This window comes from Neoarius graeffei, chromosome 20, assembly GCF_027579695.1.
Source record: "Neoarius graeffei isolate fNeoGra1 chromosome 20, fNeoGra1.pri, whole genome shotgun sequence".
Classification (NCBI taxonomy): Eukaryota; Metazoa; Chordata; class Actinopteri; order Siluriformes; family Ariidae; genus Neoarius; species Neoarius graeffei.
Window position 1 is genome coordinate 57,941,796 of NC_083588.1, and position 22,632 is coordinate 57,964,427.

The 22,632-nt window shown below is 40.5% G+C and overlaps 1 protein-coding gene across 1 annotated transcript; it reads right to left on the reverse strand.

Moving 5' to 3' along the window:
- Positions 1-1,596: 1,596 nt before the first annotated feature.
- On the reverse strand, positions 1,597-21,790 carry gosr2 (golgi SNAP receptor complex member 2). Its single transcript, XM_060902070.1, has 6 exons — positions 21,610-21,790; positions 16,451-16,515; positions 12,847-12,955; positions 6,477-6,609; positions 6,250-6,390; positions 1,597-4,655 (listed from the first exon to the last, which is right to left on the reverse strand). The coding sequence occupies exons 1-6, from the start codon at positions 21,636-21,638 to the stop codon at positions 4,494-4,496; spliced, it is 639 nt and encodes a 212-aa protein (XP_060758053.1). The 5' UTR covers positions 21,639-21,790; the 3' UTR covers positions 1,597-4,493.
- Positions 21,791-22,632: the final 842 nt, after the last annotated feature.

Here is a 22,632-nt window from a genome sequence, read left to right on the forward strand (position 1 = left end):
AAAGCGTCCTCTGATCGATATCGCTTTTTTGTTTGGTAGAGCAGTGCCTGTGGTTTGTGTCACACTGAAAATGTGCTTGTCGTGAACTTGTGACATGCTGGGGCAGCTACGGCTTGAGGAAAACTTAAGCGCACGCTCATTGCATTGAACCCATCTGAAGCAGAGGTGAACTTTCACTGTGCTCGAGTGTAACACAGACTTCTTAGCAGTACTAGATTGAGCCACGAGGTGGCGCTCATTGAGCTCTCAATGACTAGTGCTTGTTCCTGTTCATTCGGATCCAGGGTGTAAATGGAAATTTCAATTTTTACTCAAAGCTTAAGCTATTTGTTTCTAAGACGGCTATAAAGAGTGACGTTAATGCTATGTTTATAGATAAAAGAAATTGATTAACTTCATGAACTGTATTTCATCTAGAAATTAAGAGCAGTGATGACTCAACTTGCGTAGGAAAATTAAGAAAAGTTTCCTGGACGAAACCGTTTCAGATGTCAACGGTATTCAAAGCTTCATCAGGAAGACCGTTAAGAATTTTAAATATATTTCCAGGATGTTTATAGTTGTAAAAACAGAGAGAACTCTTTCAGGAACAGGTGTCCAAACTTGATTTAGTTCATACTCCGAGCCTTAGATGGTCCAGCATACATCCTGGGAACGATGAGTCTCAATCAGGGGTGGGTTCCCTAAAAACCTCTTACTGCTAAGGAGAGAGTGAGTTATGGTGCTCACTCTACCATTTAATGGTTATCTTTGTGACACAATGCTTTTAGGAAACTCGGCCCAGGTCGGTGTATATAGTATACTCAGCAAAAATAAAAACTTGACACTCGTTATTTTTCAAATAGTGTTTAGAAACTTTTCTTGAAAGAGTTCTTGTTGTGATTATGGTCAAAGGCATTACGTCACACATTCATTCTACTGGTCGGGCCTACGTAGCACGTGCGAGAGCACTGCATGCTAAAATCACGTTTCCACGTGACAAGACCTATTGATACACGTGCAATTGATCTCACAGTAGCAGAGTAGAGTGTCATCTCAGAAAAACAAGGTTTTATGGTTAATTAGCAATGCCACGACTGTCAAACATTCAGTGTGAACGTGCCATTGGCATGCTGAATACGGGCACATCCGTCACTGACGTTGCGAGGGTTATGGGATGCAGTCGACAGACCATCCATAATCTCCAGACACGTCTCCATCGAACTGGCACCACAGGCGACCGTAAGGAACCCTCCACAGAACTTGCAGGAGCTTGGTGCCATGTTGGTACAAATATGGCGGCGCATTCCCCAAGTTGTGTTCAGACGCATCATCCAATCCATGAGGAGACGTTGTATCGCAGTTCTGAACACCCATGGAGGACACACCCGATATTGACATGATTTCATTAAGTTGTGACTCACAGTTTTTGATCATGGACATTGTCGTCGCATTTCCGATGGAACCGATTCCATGACAAACATGATCTGTATGCTATAGCATCTTTAATGACAAGATAATTGAATACAATCGTTGTTTCAAACCTATTTTCCAAATGTTCAAATTATTGACTTTGAAATGAGTGTAAAGTTTGAGTATATTTGAGAATGAGCATAGTTTCAAGAGGTCAAAGTTTATTTGTATCATGCTTTTAATAAGACAGTCACAGAGCAGCTTTACAGAAAATTAAAAAGACTTAAATTAATTCATGTTATCCCCCATGAGCATGACGGTGGCAAGGAAAAACTCCCTCCGATGACTCGGGGAACCAGACTCCAAAGGGAACCCATCCTCATCTGGGTAATAGACAGTGTGATTATAGAGTTGGAGTATTTCTATAACTGCTCATATCCTGGGATTTTCACACACACACACACACAAGCAACAGTTTCTAAAATCAAGAACATCCAGTTGAGGTGGGGGAAGTGTCCTGTACCCAGAAACATGTTCTTGAGAGGTCACAAGTGAATACCTAGACTGGTCTGAGCTCACTGAAAGACTGCAGGAACGCTGATCACCACTATAAAATTGAGGTGAGCAGAAAAGCATCTTAGAATACACGACATCAAACCTTGATGTGGAAGGGCTATAATAGCAGAAGACCATGTTGAGTTCCACTTTGGTCAGCTAAGGACAGAAAGTTGAGGATGTAGTCAGCACGGGCTCGCCAAAAATGGACAGCTGAAGACTTAAACGCAGCTTCTTTTGATGAATCTTACTTTCTCCTGAAGCACACATGATGGGGTCTGAATTTGGCACCAACAACATGACTCTATGGCCCAGAATTACCTTGGGTCAACAGTCGAGGCTGGTGGAGGTGGTGTAGGGAATATTGGTTTTCTTGGCACACTTTAGACCTGTTAATACCAAATCAAATTATCACTTAAATGCCATAAGCAGGAATTGGTCACGTGTCAATTTTCCCCAAAGCAACAAACCCGTAGTGGGCAAGCTAACTTGACATTCCTTGCCAACCATAAGAGTTTGACTGGCGATGCAAAGCAAGCCATTTCTACTGTCTTTTTTTGACCTGAAATTGTGTACTTAGAAAAAGTTTGTGGTTTTAACTTTTGTCGTAAGTGAAAGTGAATCATTGGCTGTAAAAGAGTTTTTTGGACTCAAGTTGGTCACCACTGAAAGAAATTCAGTGCAAAATGGCGGATTTCTTAGGTATGACTTAAAAAGGTAGAAAAGGAGAAAGTTAAACATACTTGAGAAATCGACCAACTTGAGTCTTAAAAAAAAAAAAACCTTTTACAGCCAATGATTCGTTTTAACTTGTGACAGACGTTAAAACCACAAACTTTTTCCAAGTACACGTGAAAATTCAGGTTAAAAAGGTAAAAACAGCTATTATAGAAATGGATTGCTTTGCATCGCCAGTCAGTCAAACTCTTATGATTGTCAAGGAATGTCAAGTTAGCTTACCCACCACAGACTTGTTGCTTTGGGGAAAGTTGACACGTGACCAATTCCTGCAAATGGCCTATTGTGGCTGACCATGTGCTTCCCTTCATAGCCACAGTTTAGTATCTTCTAGTAGCTACTTTCACCCTGATACCACACCAAAGTCATCTCAGTTTCCACCAACAGGAACTGGGTTCCTTTCTTTTGAACCATTCAGAGCATTTCGACCAAAAATAATGGCTGGTTTTTCCAGCCCAAACCATGATGACATCAGGGGCCGTCTCATTAGTTTGGAAAGTACAGGGCATTTCAAAAAAAACCTTGATCTCCGTTCACAATCTAATAACTTTACCAATTCTCGTTCGATTGATGTCAAAATAGTTTCTTTTTAGGTATAGAAAAATGTCATTCACTGGAAAAGAAAAGGCGTTGGTGTGTTGGAGTACACTCGAACAAGCCTGTGCAGCGTGTATTTGAGAGAATTTTCTAAAAATGTACCAACTGCGATGCAGATTTAGACACGTTTTAAAGAGGAAGGCTGTTACCAAAAGACATGCTGCAGCGCGTTTTGCAGGAGCTGGACGCCCGACTTGATGTGGATATTGAAAATTTGTGAGTTTCTCATTCCAATTTGGAAGAATAAATCTTGTATTGCTCAACGTTAAGCCTGTTCAGTTCCATTTACCTGGACTGGAGTTTCTGGGATATTTACATCTCCAATAATATAAAAATTTTTTGAAAAAAAAAAAAAAGACAGGAAAAATCAGCAATAAGAGAACAAAAGCTCACAGGTAAATCAATATCCACTACCATCTCGCAACTACCGTTTCCTCCCACTGTGAATTGTGCAACACCCTCCGTTCATCACGCATCCTTATTTACAACAGTTCTGCTCAAAACTAGTGAAAACGTGGCCTGAGCATCCTGAATGGAACTGGTTCAAGAACCCGCTCCCTGCTGGTTCAAAAGGGTTAAAAATGACTTCATGAACATGACTGCGAGTTCAAACCTGAATCTAACAGAACACCTTGGGGATGTGGTAGAACAGGAGATTTCACAGCATCTGAAAAATATGCAGGAGTTGCGTGATCCGATCACGGGCCAGAATTTCAAATTAACATATCCAACATCTTGTAGAACCCGGCTTTGACCGCAAACTACGAAAGGTCCCAATAAAGTGCAGTGTGTACAGTCCTGTGAATGTGCTGGTCCATTTTAAATTATTTTTAGCTGCGGCATTCTTTCAAAAGACTAAAAGCACATTAATGACTCTTTTACATATACATACAACAACATGAAAGAAAGAAAGGGAGAAAAAAACCCCCACCGATGATTCTGGATAAATGATGAAAGTCTCTTTCTTTCTCAGTCATCCTTAAACAGGATACTAGAGATGAGAATTTAGATTGAAGGAAAAAACAAAAAACTGAGAAGGAAGAGTCGTCAAGATTTTCCATTTCAAATATCTGCTTGAACACAGTAACAGTTTATCACAAAGTTGAGCTCAGGAGTCAAAGAGATTTAATCCCAAGCCAATGTGGAGTAATCGGACCTGGATTAACACCACCACCACCGCTCCTCTTTTAGTCCGTTTCAGGTAAGAAGGTTCAGCTCAGGTACGTGACTACCAGGAACATGACGACGCAGGTGATCACCATGCCGCCTACCATGATAAACTTATCCTGAGTGGCTCGTTTCTCGATCAGACGCATCACCGTGTTGGACAAACCCAACATGTTGGCCACGTCCAGCATCTTCTTATGAGTACCCTGTCATCCAAGATGAAGGAAGATTAGCAAAGCTTACTGATCATCACAGGCTAACCAAAAACAAATTTAAAATCATAAATACCTGATGCTCCTAAACGCACTCGATCCTATGTGAGAAAGCTTTTATACGTAAATGGGTCCGTCTCAGAAACTGCTCTCTCATTTGGGACATTATGGTCAAAAAATAAAATTTTCTAATTTTTTTTTTTTGCATTTACCGAACACTCAATGTTTTTGTCATGTTTAATAAGAATAAAGATAGTATCTTGCTTTATCTGGCCTCCACTGTGGAAAATGTTTCATATAAAAACTCCATCATGAAGAATTAAAGCCCCTCCCTTACAGATGAGTGAAAATATTAAACAAATTTCCTCTTTTTGATTGCTTGGGTTAAAAATGCCAAGTTATGATGACTGAATTGATTATTCACTTAAATATGATACATTTTGGGTATTTGATATGGCGAAATAGGACACAATGGAAAAAATCAAGAACACACCGGAAAGATGAGAATAACGGCGGTGGTAAAAGAACAGTGACTGTACCGGCTGAAGGTCACGCGGACAACGGGACATCACTACCGGACGGAGCGGGGGCGGGGTAAAATGACAGAATCTACAGCCAATCAAAAGTTCGATCTAAATTGACCATGGTTGCAAAATATTGGACAAAAATACACAAACACTACGAAATATGAAAGATGAAAAAGAAACATTCTATTGCCTTATACTGCAAGACTAAAACAAAATAAAACACCTTTTCAGCGATAACGTCCGAACAGATCACCCGCGTAACAGAAAGACCGCAAATGGAAGCGCGATCAACTTCTAACTGTTGGAGAGGAAAATTCCATTCTACACATGCAGATTGTTAATGTGTGTCCTTCCCCGCACACAAATAACACGCTACGCTAAAAAATAGACCACGACTCATTTTATAGCTCAGAAATTCATACAAGACCAGCTACCATCGTAACATATTCTATACCTAACTTTCAGCTTTCGTTTTAAAAAACAAAATCGCAGATTTATAACTAAATGTTTATATGGCATAGTGATTTTAAGTTCCTACTTTTGGTGAGGTCGTGACCTCGACCCTGAGGCTTTCCGTTTAGATCGAAACACACGATCGTATTGGTTTTGCGGAAAATGGAGTTACGACGGCGATCAAATATTTTGCGTGATGTTTTATTACGGTTATGATTATTCTGTGAGCGCACCAATCCTTAGGTGGATAAAGTTACAACTTAAAATACAATTAGTGATAACTGTAGACTTTTCAGTGGACTACAAGCTTTTTAAGGGAATGCGATGTAGTCGACCGTTTATCATGTCCCAGATCAAGCCGCCATTTTTCCACAAATTAGCAGAATTTTTGCCAAATCCTGAATATTCACATCAAAGATTTAGTTTTATCTGTATTATTTTTCCATCATTTTATTTCAAATTAAAACCAACATCACCATTCAAAACCGTATAGTTTATTGACCGAGTACATTTAGTGTTACCCCCCACAGTACCCAGTTTCTGAGACAGACCCATACACTTGTCAGAAATATAAAACTGGTGCTTGATGTTTCCCCACCCCCACACACCTTCAGCGTGCTTCTCTGGTCGCGGAGACCGTTCAGAATGCTTGATCCGGAGCCGAGAAGGTCATCCATGTTTCTGTGTGCATTGTGTAGACTGGAATTAAACTGAAGAGTGTCATCTATGGGGATGGAAGTATCTGCATCCTACATACACATCAAGTCGTAAAATTAGAATACGTTTTGGATATACGTCAGCATGTCTTTGCGTGTGTGCGCGTGCGTGCACTGACGTTGGTGGTGAAAGTACGACTCATGAGCTCCTCCCTTTCTTTCTCCTGAGCCTCGCGTGTGTATCGTCTGTGCTGGAAGTTCTTCAGGGCTGAGTGCAAATGCTGCACATCATACTTCAGCTGCTCCACACGCCTGTGGCCAGATAAGGAACAAAAAAAAAAAAAAAAGTGACTCATCGCCTGTGCGTCACAGTTTCAGCTTGTTAACAAAAGTAGCATTAAAATAAAGGAAGAGGAGAGAACAGATAGTTTAGATAACCTATGGGGGGGGAAAAAAACCAAACCTGCAAGTTGAAGTAAAATTAATGATATCTGAACATCCAAATCAACAACTTCTTAACATAACCAGTAAAGTATCAGGCCTGACATGGTATCTGGATGCGTCTCAGTGGCATACAGCACCCTGAAAGAGTGGATGAGAACTCGCAGGTGTGCAAGAGAGACTATACATGCATGTATCTCAGTTCCTTAGCCTGAGGTCTGTTTACGAAGTATTGTAGCCCGGCTGTGGCGATGACGGAACCTTACGTAGAGTCGAGGTTCTGTATGGACATGCGTGGCCAAAATATAAAGAAAAGGCACTGTTGAAACATTCCGACTCGAGATGTTCCTTCGAGGTCATCGGTCCAGGAATTTGGTGCTGATGACGGAAGCCATGAGCTGCCTCTTTCTGCATGAACTCACGTCTTGGCTGATACTTATGACACATTATTGTCCTGATTCCACCATCAGGAGTTGAGCTGCTTCTCCTCGCCTCGATGACAAACATACCTTTCGACTGAGTTTGACCACAGGTCACGAGTGTATAAAGAACCCTGCAGCAGGTTCATTCCAAGATTTAGTCCCAATCCTATTCCAAGTGCAGATGGAGTCTGGACGGGAGAACATTCAGCATTCAGCGCATAGCAGTTTTTATTGCCCAGGTGTGTGTTTATAATAAAGCATGAAGGTTACATCATCTTGTTATGGAGGTATGAGAACTGGAAAGTATCTGGAATCCAGGTTATCAGGCTGCTTTGACATCTGCAGGGTTTTTTCGTTCCTCGTAAGTCAGTAACGAAATTGCGTCGGGGGAAAAAAAAAAAAAAAACCCTGAACTTTCAGTTCTTAAACCTCGCACCAAGATTTCTCTGAAGCGACGTTGCTATACTCGGGGTGGTGAAGAGTTTTACATATGGTCTTCAGTACATTTTGCCTTGGATTCCATACTTTAGCAATAATCACCGAGCTGACAAGTTAAGGCAATCTTAATAATTTCATCCTTTTGGCTTCTCTGCTGAAGAATTGCCCTGTAATTTCGCTTTCTGGGAGAGCACAGCACTCGGAAACCAAAACAACTCTTTCAGGAGAGAATTGGAGAGACAGATAAGGAGTGGGTTTCCCAAAAGCCTCTTAATGCTAAGAGCATCTTAACTAGGAGAGAGTGCGTTTTCATTGTGCTGCTCGCTCTAGCATTTAACGACGATCTTTGTGCTGCGATGCTTTTGGGGAAACTCAGGCTCATCTCAGTCTGCCTCCAAGTGAATCCAAGAAAGGGAAGGAAAAAAAAAAAAAAAGTTGCGCATTTGTCGTGATGAATATTATTTATTAAAAAGACGTGAACTGAGAAACTGAGGCACGAAGCACAAACTGTGCTAAATGACAGAGCTGTCGTGCTGCCATGCGTTCTGGATATTTGGACAAAAAACAGGAAACAAGTCCTGGATAAGATGCACAAAGTATGTTTTAAACCAGCCAGTTATATAATAATCCCCATGCTTTGGTCACTTAAGCGATTTTGACATGCACTTGGGTTTAAAAAAAAAAAAAAAAAAAAAATTTATTAAAGATGAAAGTGGAGCAAAGAAAAAAAAAAAAAAAAAATCCTGAACTTTTGAAAGTCAAACTAAGATTGGGGGCGGGCGCAACGTCCCCTGAAAGCATTTTAATAACACCACACAAAACCCTGCATTCTAGTGCATTTTAGTACTTATTTTCACAAGTTATAACTTTTAAGCCTTTTTCTTTCATGTACACTAATGATTAACAAAAATATCAAGTTTAATTCCCCTAGTTAATGAGTAATTTTCAGGAGCGCATTTAGAAAACGCGGTGATTTTCCTGCTACACACTTCATTACTTTGGAAAAAGAAAAAAAAAAAAATAAAATAAATCAGACAGTTGAAGGTAAACTCAGCAAAATCCCAAAACAGTGCTGTTAAAAAGTAAAGGTCTGGTAGAGTTTCTAAAGCGTTCAGGTTTCAATGTTGGGGACGTTGAGCCTCGTTTATCAATCTTTCAGTAGAGTTGTGCGTTTGCAGAAGCTAAAGTGAACTAAACATTTCCAATTCAGATTTATGCCAGTTGAAGCCAATTGTTTACATTAGTTCATATTGTCTGTAAATTTAAACACACCAATGAAAACCAAATTTCTCATGTAAATCAGGGGCGTAGCGAGGATTTTTCAGGGTGTGTGTGTGTCTGTCTCACACACTGACTGGCAGCTTGAGTGCATTATGTAATAAAAAATAAATTCCCATTGCTAGTTTTAGACAGCTTAGAAACCGGCTCTTCCATTATTGCTGTTTCTTCCACGTTTTCTTGATGTTGTGTTCTAGAAACGGCACTAAAACTTAGCTTCGAAGCCACAAAATGCAACTTTGATGGAAAAATAAAATTATATATAAAATAAATTGCTTACCTCTCTTCACGTCGAAAGGAGAAGGAAAGTTTTGCTTGTTTTGACCTGGCGAATTATTAACACGAGGAAATACTTGTAATTCGCAACTAAAAAGACTGCAGCTACACCGGCAGCTTGAACATGCTTCCTAGTGCGATTGTGTTGCGCTTGCACAGAACGGTGTCAGTCCTGCGCGCCTAAGCTCATAAGTATTTCCTCGTGTTAATAATTCGCCAGGTCAAAACAAGCAAAACTTTCCTTCTCCTTTCGACGTGAAGAGAGGTAAGCAATTTATTTATTTTTATATATATATATATATATATATATATATATATATATATATATATATATATATATATATATATATATATATATATATTTTTTTTTTTTTCCCCATCAAAGTTGCATTTTGTGGTTTCGAAGCTGAGTTTTAGTGCCGTTTCTAGAACACATCATCAAGAAAACGTGGAAGAAACAGCAATAATGGAAGAGCCGGTTTCTAAGCTGTCTAAAACTAGCAATGGGAATTTATTTTTTATTACATAATGCACTCAAGCTGCCAGTCAGTGTGTGAGACAGACACACACACACCCTGAAAAATCCTCGCTACGCCCCTGATTTACATGAGAAATTTGGGATTCATTGGTGTGTTTAAATTTACAGACAATATGAACTAATGTAAACAATTGGCTTCAACTCGCATAAATCTGAATTGGAAATGTTTAGTTCACTTTAGCTTCTGCAAACGCACAACTCGACTAAAAGATTGATAAACGAGGCTCAACGTCCTCGTTTTGCTTGTTTTGACCTGGCGAATTATTAACACGAGGAAATACTTGTAATTCGCAACTAAAAAGACTGCAGCTACACCGGCAGCTTGAACATGCTTTCTAGTGCGATTGTGTTGCGCTTGCGCAGAACGGTGTCAGTCCTGCGCACCTAAGCACGTGCACCTGAAGGTGCGCCTTGGGCACGCGCGCCGTTAAAGAACACCTGTCTTTAATCAATGAACTATGTTTGGGCAATTTAAGGACCACGCCCATGCAAGAACGATGCGAAGTATTACGCCGTGTCCAAGAATGTGAAAAATCCAAGAAATACATTTCTCCATTCGGAAAACCAGAGATTTTCAAGAGTTTTGTCAAATATCCGGATAAATCCGGAAGACTTTCATCTATAGTTTACCTTTTTCCTTCACGGTCTGCATGATTTTTTTTTTTTTTGGCTTCACAGGCAGAGTGAAAGTGCAACCAATAGCAAATGAACGACCAATCACGGCTTTATTTATGGTCGATATCTCCAACGAGTCAAAGACTCAATAAATATCCATCCATTATCTGTAATGGCTTATCCTGTGCAGGGTCCAAGCCTTTCAATTACATAATTTGGGCTATTCTGCACACGCAAAGCCCCCCCGTGCTGTGGTTAAACCCACTGCTGCTTTTCTCACAACAAAGTTATGAATAAATAAAGAAATCTATGAATGTTATTTTTTACCTTTATTGCGAAATGTCTACAGCATTAATCCCGCTTGATGTACATGACAAAAATAATTAGAATACAGTTAGTTGTGTCCTGAATAGCTCTCTTTTATTCAGTCCTGATTTACCTGATTTAAATCATAAGACACTCGGTATCAGAGAGATGCTGCAGTTGAGGTCCGATAATGTAGGATATAGCTAGGGCTGTTTTTAAATGATACAGGAATTTAGAAGAATTTGGCACAATAGGGTAGCAAACATTCTGGTTCACACTCCAATCCAGAAGGTAGCGGTAATGCACCTAAAAGCTGTTTGCTAACCGCCATAAAACAATATAAAAAAAGAAAGCAGCTTTACCTAATGTGGAAATCCCGCTCTGGTCATTGGTACACGCGTCTCGCTCCTCCACGAAATCATGGCGTGCCGATCGCCGTTGATGTAGAATTCGTGCTCTGCACGAGGCTTACGGTAAATTCGGTGAACCCGGAACAACATGGGAATGGTGCGGATTTCGCGTCAATTACGAGAAATACATGCTAATTTCAGTGTTTTTAAAGAAGAGAGTCAAGACATTGGGTTTTTTGCAGCCAAGTTTATTTAATCAACATTTTTTAAAAAACTTTTGGGAGCATATTTTGGGCGCCTACGATGTTATCCATCGCAGGTTTCACGTAGGCCTGAGGCTCCAGCTTGCCTGTGACCTATCCCAGCTGACAACGGGCGAAAGGCGGGGTACACCTTGGACAAGTCGCCAGGTCATCGCAGGGCTGACACATAGACACAGACAACCATTCACACTCACATTCACACCTACGGTCAGTTTAGAGTCACCAGTTAACCTAACCTGCATGTCTTTGGACTGTGGGGGAAACCCAAGTAATACAAGTTACATGTATTAATCTAAATGCAGGTAAACAACATGGTGTTTTTGTTGTTTTGTATCCAAATGAGAGTCGGAGCTTACCTGTCTGTGTTCTCGCTTCTTGAAGGCCGACCTTGTGGCCGATTGTTTCGAAACAATCTGACTTTCAGTTGGCCATTCAGTTCTCCGTTCATTCGCTTCTTCCACGTAAGGGCGAGATGGCAGCGACATCCAGTTTAGAAATCAGACAGCTGGTCCATTTATTCTCTCCATACTGTGTACTCCGCCATTACTGCTCAGCTCAGGCAATTACTAAAACCCGGGACGGAACGGGATGCCACCGGTTTTAGCAACAACTGCAGGGAGGTCACTGCCCGAGTGATATGTCACATCTCGGGTTTTACCAACAACCCTCAGCTCACTCCAGGAGGACTGGTGCAACTGAACTCACTTTCCTTTTTGAAATAAATAAACGTCCTTTTCTTGTAGTTTTCCTTTTCTTTAATTGTTGGTACTGCACCCTCTTTCAATACGGGCTTATAGCCAACGCTCCTCAACAGATCAGAGGTCTCGTACGAGTCTTCAGTAAAATGTGCAGAGCAGAGGAGAGACCACTTCGTACCTGTAGGCGCCCAATGTACCCGTGAACAACTCATAAAACGCGTCCAAATCTTTGCAGTTTGAACATTCTTGGGCCATGAATGCAACGTAAATCCACCTCCTGTCGTGTTGCTGCACCCTCCAGCAACACATCTACGTGGCATGGCGATAAATTAGCTCAAAATGGAGGCTCGGAGTTGCAGCTAGCTCTGTGTTTTAGTATAGCGGAAATGGCGAGGAGACCGATAGACTTCCTGCTGTGACGTTACGGACGTCAAGGTCACTCACTCAGACCGCTACCTACTGTATATAAATCACTTTAATCATAAAAATTATGATATTAGATTTATTGTTAACGCTTAAAACTATTCCTGTGCCATTCTTGAGGTCTCAAGGCATTTATAAACTAAAGTGAGGCCATGGCTCTGCGTATATGCTTTAAGTGCCACAAGGCACAAACCCACGTATCCACGCACATTATATACCGATACTAACCTCACCATCTCATCATTACAGGCCATCATGTGGAAATGAGGCGTTTTTCCTAATTACACACTACACAACAGCAGGCGCTGTTCAACCACCCGAGTCTATAAAACTCCACACGGAGGAGCACGCGCTTGTTAGCAGGTCACAGTTTCAAAATCGGTTCCAAAATACTCACGGTCACATCACATTTTTATGAAAACAAAACGAATAGCCTGGCTCATTTTTCTCCGTACTCTTTACCAGAGTGGTTCTGGATTTACTCGAGAGGACGCAACTCACAGTTTGGCGTTCTGCCGCCGGTTTGGCGGTTCTTTCCCGACCAGCATCTCAAGCCGTTCCAGCTGACTGAAGACCTGCTCGATTCTGGCCTGCAGTTCATTTTCAACCACTGTGAAAGAGACGCGCACACAAAAAAAAAAAAACCCACAACATGCAGTCAGAACCTGTTTCACAGCGAAACAACACATTGTTCTTGATATTTATCGTGCGCAGTCATATCAAATACGACACAACACGTGTTTAGTTAAAGTGTCATTTCAGACCATGAAAAGCTACGTACAATAATTTAGTTGAATTATTTTCATGCTCATGAAACTACTAAAAGATGATCTCATTTAAAAAGAAGCAGGATGTACAAACATGCAAAAACATGCAAAAATATGCAAATTGGACCCAGCACTATGTCCGAAGTTTCCAAGCTGGCAGGATAGTTAACTAGTGACTAACTTAAGTCAAACCTGACAAAATGTACCGAAAACATCTTAAATCTCTAACACCAAAATTGTGTGGGTAAAACTTTTCAGAGTGTGAGCTCTAATTAAACTCGTATGTAAGGGAAATTTAACACTTTAATCAATCAATCAGTGAATCAGCTCATCCAAGAGCTGATTAAAAAAAAATCTATTAGGCTCCGAGGTATTTTGGCAGAGATAACCGTGAGCTGCGCCTTGTTCTCTCTGCGAACCCAAGGCTGATTGAGGACCAGGATGTGTGCCGTTTCCTGGGAGAGGCTCGAAAGCTGGTGGGAAACATTATCAGGACTTCGAGGGAGCTTAATGATGCACACAAACACTGAATCAGTCCAGCTCCGCACTCGTACACACAATCGTATGAGGTCACTAACACACGCAGGCGACGCCTTGGCCGAGACGCTTTTCTGTCCAAACTCATATCAAACCCAAACTTATCCCGAGCCTTTCTTCACCCACTTATCCCTGTCCTTCCTGCTAGGGCACCAGACTGTCGTTCGCTGCTCTCAGATCAGCCCCACCTCAATACGTCAGTCAGACTGTTTAAAAATAAATAAATAAAAAAAGTTTGAAAAAAAAATGTGGCAGCTAGAAATGCATTATTTACCACAGAAATATATTTAAAAAAAAAAAAAAAAGCAGCAACTTTGATAGTCGTAGTGTGGGCTGTAATTCAAACTAATTTCTTAGCTGCAGTATAAAGAAGCGTTTTTCTCGAACTGCAATCAACTTCAGGTTGGTACCAGTAACATCATTTTGTGTCGGTCTGCATCACACCATCCCGTTATTGATCGTTAGCTCATCCGGCCGACAGGTGATGAGTTTAATGCCAACGTGTTGTCTGTCGTCCGTCCGGCGGCGTCCACATTTCACGAAAATCACTTCTTCACTCTCGATTCTTCACGGCAGGAAGGTAGGTCTGCCTGGGGTGCATAGCGCTTCTACTGTAATTTGCATAAATGTAATTAATAATGAAGATATGGAGTAATTAATCAATCCCGAACAAGCAGTTTCCACACAAATTGCTTCTTCTCCCTCAATTCTTCACCGATTTTTATTCTTCACGGCAGGAAGATAGGTCTGCCTGGGGTGCATAGTGCTTCTACTAGGGGTGGGCAAAAATATCGATACGGCGATATATCGCGATACTTTGTCTTCCGATTCAATATCGATACTCAAAATTTGAATATCGATATTTTTTCAAATAATAAATCATGTTTCAGACGGGTTGTAAATCCAGTACGACTTCCGCACCTCCGCTCCGCAAGGTGTCACTGTGCCGCTACCTCACTGCAAGGCACACTTTGTCTTCTCTTTTTTTCCCCGGCGGTTGCAGTGAGGAAAAAAAACAAGCAAGCATGGCTGTTAACGTAAACCTAGAGACGCCGCCGAACTTTAAGGCAGATGTTTGGAGGCACTTTGGATTCCAAAGGAAAAGAGAAAAGAAAAAGTGAGCTGGACAAAGAGTACGCACTTTGCAAAACCTGTTTCGCTCCAATTAGATATTCAATTTCTACTGCAGGTGACATAATCAGCTCTCAGAGGAGCTGTCTCACCTCTGAGCATGCTGACCAGTTGCTCTTCCTGAAGAAGAACATGCAGTTTTGAAATGTGTGCTCACAGTACAGGTTTGGATTAAACTTTACACAAGTACTAAGCACAAGTTAAATGTTCTCAGGTATATGTTCTCAAGTTTACAAAGAACAAATTGATATTAGTGTTAGCACTGAAATGTATGTGCAGTCTGCAGTGCAAGTTTTCATAAAACAATTTGATTCTGCTTGTTAAGCAGCACTGATGTGTCCATGCTTACAGAAAAGTTGAGAATACTAGCACAGAAATGGGAATTTTCTGTATGTTGTAGTGAAGCAACTCTTGGTTTTGCCAGCAGTGGAATAGAGACAAATATGTCTGGCAAGAGTGTGTAGTTATGTATGTGAAATGTAATTTTACAGTGGTCAATAAATTCTGATTTTCTTCAGTGACACAGATATCGTGATGTGGTTGAAATTTCTTGCAATATATCGATTATCGCAGAATCGCTGTACCGTGATATTATCGTTATCGTGGGCAAAATATCGCCATAGTATCGTATCGTGAGGTATCTGGTGATACCCAGCCCTAACCACAGAAATATATTAAAATTAAAAAAAAAAAAAAGCAGCAACTTTGATAGTTGTAGTGTGGGCTGTAATTCAAACTAATTTCTTAGCTGCAGCATAAAGAAGCGCGGTTCGAGAAAATCAACTTCAGGTTGGTACCAGTAACATTTTGTGTCGGTCCGCATCACACCATCCCGTTTTTGATTATTAGCTCATCCGGCCGACAGGTGATGAGTTTAATGCCAACGTGTTGTCTGTCGTCCGTCCGTCCGGCGGCGTCCACATTTCACGAAAATCACTTCTTCGCTCTCAATTCTTCACGGCAGGAAGGTAGGTCTGCCTGGGGTGCATAGCGCTTCTACTGTACTTTGCATAAATGTAATTAATAATGAAGATATGGAGTAATTAATCAATCCCTAATGAGCAGTTTCCATACAAATCGCTTCTTCTCCCTCAATTCTTCACCGATTTTGATTCTTTCTGGCATGAAGATGGGGTACCTAGGCTGCATATAACTTCTACCCAGATTTGCATAATTACAATTATTAATGAAGTTATGGACTAATTAAGACTTAATGTCTTGCAGTTCAACAAAAATCGCTTCTTCTCGGGTCAATTCGTCGCCGTTTTGGACTCTTTCTGGCAAACAGATAGGCATTTCTAGGGTGGATATAGCTTCTATATATAGCCTGTAACATTTATTGCGCAAGATGGCCCACTTTAGATCGTTCCTTCCGGACTAGACGGGGCCGGTGTGAGCTACATTGTCATTTACGGTCCCGTTTCCTTTTAACGAGGTGTTTTTGATTGTATATACACTTAAATCAGACATGTCTAGCTGTTTGGTTAGTGTTGCGTTACACTGTGCATACGCTACACGTTGTGCTGTCGTCAGGACATGAAAAATTAGACGGCTATCCGAGACAGAATTCATACGGAACTATTACAAAACTGTGCTAGATCAGTCATCAGTTCCGATCTTCGGCAAGGTGTGTGTGAGAGATGAGTCACACAGATGACAGAATGACTTACGGTGCACTGACTGTCGATCTGTCGTCTCCAGTTGCCCCATACGAGACTGGATTTCCTGGATTTGTCTGGTAACAAGAGAGACGGACAAAATGAAACTCACAGAGCATGATCACTTGATTTTGCACAAACTCACTATGACTCTCTCATTCACAGATAATGACAAGATAACAACAACCCAAAGTATGTATAATAGATGAAAATAAAGATGAACAAAATGAGTCCTTAGATACAGTGGTGGTTAAGAGGCAGGGGCCCAAACCCATTTATGATCACACCCAGTTATGAGAACAGGATGTGACCTGTCACACAATGACTGCTATGCTGAGAATGATAACCAGCTCAACCATTTCCATTCAAAACAAAACAGATCAGATAAGATGAGATAAATGTCATCTTTTGAGCAATTCCAGCGTTATGGACGTGACACTTGAACTCAAAATGGCAACAAATGACCCAGTGCATGTTTTATTGTCCCCCAGTATTTAAACAGGTGTTGCATATTTTAAGGCTGTACCATACTGGAGAAGCGATAGAACAAGAACAATTCCCATAGTACATCTAGGGCATGCCAGAAAATGCCAATAAAAGATGCGTTATGGATGTGACAGAAAAAGTATCACTTTTCTTGGGTGACTGTACATTTTTATCAAACTCTGTGAAATTGTAAACCTAATGTCGAAATGGAGATATCCGTTTGATAGAGGGGTCCAAGGTGAATATTAAAAAAAAATCTTTGTTTAAAATATTTTGTATTTCATGCAGAGTTTCGGAAGGAAAAGTCAGCGTTATGGATGTGACGAAATTCCGTTATGGATGTGACGCGTCTGAAATAGACATGGCATATGTTTAGAAAATCAGCAATTTAACCACCATAACCCTTTGAAAAACTCTCTAAATATCAGCTAAAACTATCAAAGTTCTTAAATAATATTTAGGATGGCTATTGTTTTGCTGTTTTGTGGATTTTAGCATACATTTCTGTGGCTTGTGGGAATAATATAGAATTGTAGATGATCAAAGTTGATTTTAGCTTGGGGTTTACATTATAAGAAAGAAAGACTGACAGTGACATATTAGGTTGGTTACAAATTGGTTCAACTTATTCACATCTGTAAAATACAGGCCTAGGTGAGATCTCTGGGAGTGGTTTTGATGTATTACATGTTGCTTTATTTTTGCATGGTGAGGTTGACATTTACATGGAATTGCCCTTTTCCAAGTTCTATTCAAAAGGTGTTTAGGACTGAAGCAGAAATTCTTCATATGTAGTTTAAGAACTTATCCAATCCCACTAACTAACTACTGATCCAAGCATAACTATCAAATAACTACAAACAACTATGAGGAAGAGGATGATGATTAGCAGAAAACTAATCGCATCATTAAAAATGACAAAATGAGAAGACGACGGCATTTCTGGTTACATGTTAACAGATTCACGGAGTCTCCAGAACCCTGTGTGAGACACATGGACTAAATATTGAAATAATATTGGCTGGTGTTGACTATCAGATATATCCCATTCAGCTAGCATGATACTGAACGAGACAAAGACGAGTATCTCCGATATACCACAAACAAAAAGCCAGCCAATATTATTATTCATATACATTCCTTTCAGGTGTTCAACGTGTCTTTCACTTTCAAAATCTTCGGTATTTAACAAAGCAAACCTGTTGACCAAGTTTTGTTTACAAATTGTTTTCATTTCATTATCTGTAGCCGCTTTATCCTGTTCTACAGGGTCGCAGGCAAGCTGGAGCCTATCCCAGCTGACTATGGGCGAAAGGCGGGGTACACCCTGGACAAGTCGCCAGGTCATCACAGGGCTGACACATAGACACAGACAACCATTCACACTCACATTCACACCTACGGTCAATTTAGAGTCACCAGTTAACCTAACCTGCATGTCTTTGGGGGAAACTGTGGGGGAAACCGGAGCACCCGGAGGAAACCCACGCGGACACGGGGAGAACATGCAAACTCCGCACAGAAAGGCCCTCGCCGGCCACAGGGCTCGAACCCAGGACCTTCTTGCTGTGAGGCAACAGCGCTAACCACTACACCACCGTGCCGCCTCACATGTCAAATATAATATTTCAAATTAGAAGGATCATTCGGTTTTACTTATTCATTAAATACAGAATATCAAACGATGGAGTTCATTGCATCAAACATGTGGACACATTTGAAGGTAGCTTAATATGCATGCTCTTAGAAAATGCTCATTCTGCTTTATTTCTGGTCATACCAATTGGGGTTACCAATAATTGCTTTGATCTTTGTGTTTTGTGTTTGAATCCTTAAGCAAAGTGTGATTTCTTGATGTAGTCTGAACATTAAAAAAAAAAAAAACTGCTAGCAGCTTAATAATAAACGTATCACAGAAATTTCTGACATGAGAGATTGTGAGCTGAGTTCTGGAATCTAGATATTCTCAAGTTCTATCGCAATAGTGTAAAATGTTTCTGGCTTCTTTATGTCCTCTATATACAACCCCGATTCCAAAAAAGTTGGGACAAAGTACAAATTGTAAATAAAAACGGAATGCAATAATTTACAAAATCTCAAAAACTGATATTGTATTCACAATAGAACATAGACAACATATCAAATATTGAAAGTGAGACATTTTGAAATTTCATGCCAAATATTGGCTCATTTGAAATTTCATGACAGCAACACATCTCAAAAAAATTGGGACAGGGGCAATAAGAGGCTGGAAAAGTTAAAGGTACAAAAAAGGAACAGCTGGAGGACCAAATTGCAACTCATTAGGTCAATTGGCAATAGGTCATTAACATGACTGGGTATAAAAAGAGCATCTTGGAGTGGCAGCGGCTCTCAGAAGTAAAGATGGGAAGAGGATCACCAATCCCCCTAATTCTGCACCGACAAATAGTGGAGCAATATCAGAAAGGAGTTCGACAGTGTAAAATTGCAAAGAGTTTGAACATATCATCATCTACAGTGCATAATATCATCAAAAGATTCAGAGAATCTGGAAGAATCTCTGTGCGTAAGGGTCAAGGCCGGAAAACCATACTGGGTGCCCGTGATCTTCGGGCCCTTAGACGGCACTGCATCACATACAGGCATGCTTCTGTATTGGAAATCACAAAATGGGCTCAGGAATATTTCCAGAGAACATTATCTGTGAACACAATTCACCGTGCCATCCGTCGTTGCCAGCTAAAACTCTATAGTTCAAAGAAGAAGCCGCATCTAAACATGATCCAGAAGCGCAGACGTCTTCTCTGGGTCAAGGCTCATTTAAAATGGACTGTGGCAAAGTGGAAAACTGTTCTGTGGTCAGACGAATCAAAATTTGAAGTTCTTTATGGAAATCAGGGACGCCGTGTCATTCGGACTAAAGAGGAGAAGGACGACCCAAGTTGTTATCAGCGCTCAGTTCAGAAGCCTGCATCTCTGATGGTATGGGGTTGCATTAGTGCATGTGGCATGGGCAGCTTACACATCTGGAAAGACACCATCAATGCTGAAAGGTATATCCAGGTTCGAGAGCAACATATGCTCCCATCCAGACGACGTCTCTTTCAGGGAAGACCTTGCATTTTCCAACATGACAATGCCAAACCACATACTGCATCAATTACAGCATCATGGCTGCGTAGAAGAAGGGTCCGGGTACTGAACTGGCCAGCCTGCAGTCCAGATCTTTCACCCATAGAAAACATTTGGCGCATCATAAAACGGAAGATACGACAAAAAAGACCTAAGACAGTTGAGCAACTAGAATCCTACATTAGACAAGAATGGGTTAACATTCCTATCCCTAAACTTGAGCAACTTGTCTCCTCAGTCCCCAGACGTTTACAGACTGTTGTAAAGAGAAAAGGGGATGTCTCACAGTGGGAAACATGGCCTTGTCCCAACTTTTTTGAGATGTGTTGTTGTCATGAAATTTAAAATCACCTAATTTTTCTCTTTAAATGATACATTTTCTCAGTTTAAACATTTGATATGTCATCTATGTTCTATTCTGAATAAAATATGGAATTTTGAAACTTCCACATCATTGCATTCCGTTTTTATTTACAATTTGTACTTTGTCCCAACTTTTTTGGAATCGGGGTTGTACTTAAATGTCTCATTTTAAATTTAACTTGAGAATATCATGTAAATATATGATTTCTATTCACAAAGTTAGTGAACGGGTAATTAAAAAAAAAAAGACATGTTATAATGGACTTGAGTGATATGGATGTGTGGTTTTTTTTTTCCTTTTTACATGCGATATTTAACATTTCCTTTTTTTGGTGAAAATGGTGATTGCTGACATTACAACAAGTAAAAATAATTTGTTTCGGATGCAAATAAAAGGTTAATACCGAGAAACCAGACTTGGCAAATTTTGCAAAGCAGGTTACATCTACTCCCTGACGAAAACTCTCTCCTTGACCGACTTTGGACGTCATGTTGCCTTGACAATCATGCAATATCGTAAACCATATTCAACGCTCATTCTCCATTGGGTAGACGCACAGGATAAGCGATACGCTAACAATATCGCATGGTATCGAAACAAATGAATGAAACCTGCTGGAAGTGAATATAAACACACTTTTTATTCCATCGAAAAAGCATCCTGTATGGATAATAATTAATACAACGAAATGCATCAAAACAAAAATGCTTTCTCAGTGTTAAAGCTGAACTTATTCCAAATTATGAATTTAATAAAAACAAACAATTGTAGTATTATAGGCAAATAAAAGCCTAAATTAATTGGCAATATAAACATTTAAAAAAAAAAAGTTAAACCTGTACTTGAGGCATATTAATAAAATGATTATTCAATAATTAAAGAAGAATTAATAAAATAGAAATTTAATTAAAAACGAAACCCTTCACTAATAATAAAATGCAAATCCGATGACTGAACATTATCAAATATGAATATTTCATACTGTTTAGTATTAATGTGAAAGTTAATGCAACACATTACCATCTGTGACTGATGTTAAAACCTTTTTAAACGTTTTGACAATTTAGAGAAGAAGAAGCTGAGGAAAATTTATCCGGCGAGTTCTTCGTTATTAGCCAACAAGCTAACTATGCTAACACCCAGCTAGCTCCTGTTGCTAATTGATCAAAAACAGATCATTCCCGAATGTGCGCGTGCACTCACTCACTTGTTAGTTTGGTGGTAAAGCGTCTCCATTTTGGGACCGAACCGGAACCTGAACCGGACCTGTGAAAGACCTGGAACGAAATAAGCTCAAGAAAACTTCTTCCTTGTTGCTTTCGTTCTCCTCACTTTCATATTCCGAAGTGCAGCGTCTACAGACCACGTCCACAGGAACAAACCACTCTGCTCTGACACTCAACGACCCGGAAGTTCTTCTTCTTCTTTTTAATGGCCGATTATCACACTCTGTGTATACTGCCACCTACTGTACAGGAGTGTGTGAAGGGACTGGACAGATTCTATGTCAGATTACTAAACTCATCTCATCTCATCTCATCTCATCTCATCTCATTATCTCTAGCCGCTTTATCCTTCTACAGGGTCGCAGGCAAGCTGGAGCCTATCCCAGCTGACTACGGGCGAAAGGCGGGGTACACCCTGGACAAGTCGCCAGGTCATCACAGGGCTGACACATAGACACAGACAACCATTCACACTCGCATTCACACCTACGGTCAATTTTTAGAGTCACCAGTTAACCTAACCTGCATGTCTTTGGACTGTGGGGGAAACCGGAGCACCCGGAGGAAACCCACGCGGACACGGGGAGAACATGCAAACTCCACACAGAAAGGCCCTCGCCGGCCCCGGGGCTCGAACCCAGGACCTTCTTGCTGTGAGGCGACAGCGCTAACCACTACACCACCGTGCCGCCCAGATTACTAAACTGCCAAAAAAAATATATATATATTCTTTTCATTAGACCTGTATCATTAAGATAAATGATTAGTGCTTTAATTCTATTTCGCTGTATTCCTTCTTCCTTTAGTATGTTGTGAATGTCTGAACCTGCTTCAAGCTCCAACCATTTCTGTCTTTGATAACTGTATTTACTACAATGAAATAAAACATGCTCAACATCTTCCTTAACTCTACATCCTTGACAAAGACCATCACTTTTACCTAATATCTGTAATGTTGCGTTAGTGTCCCAGTCTTAATCTTGTATATACCAGAGGTGGGGACT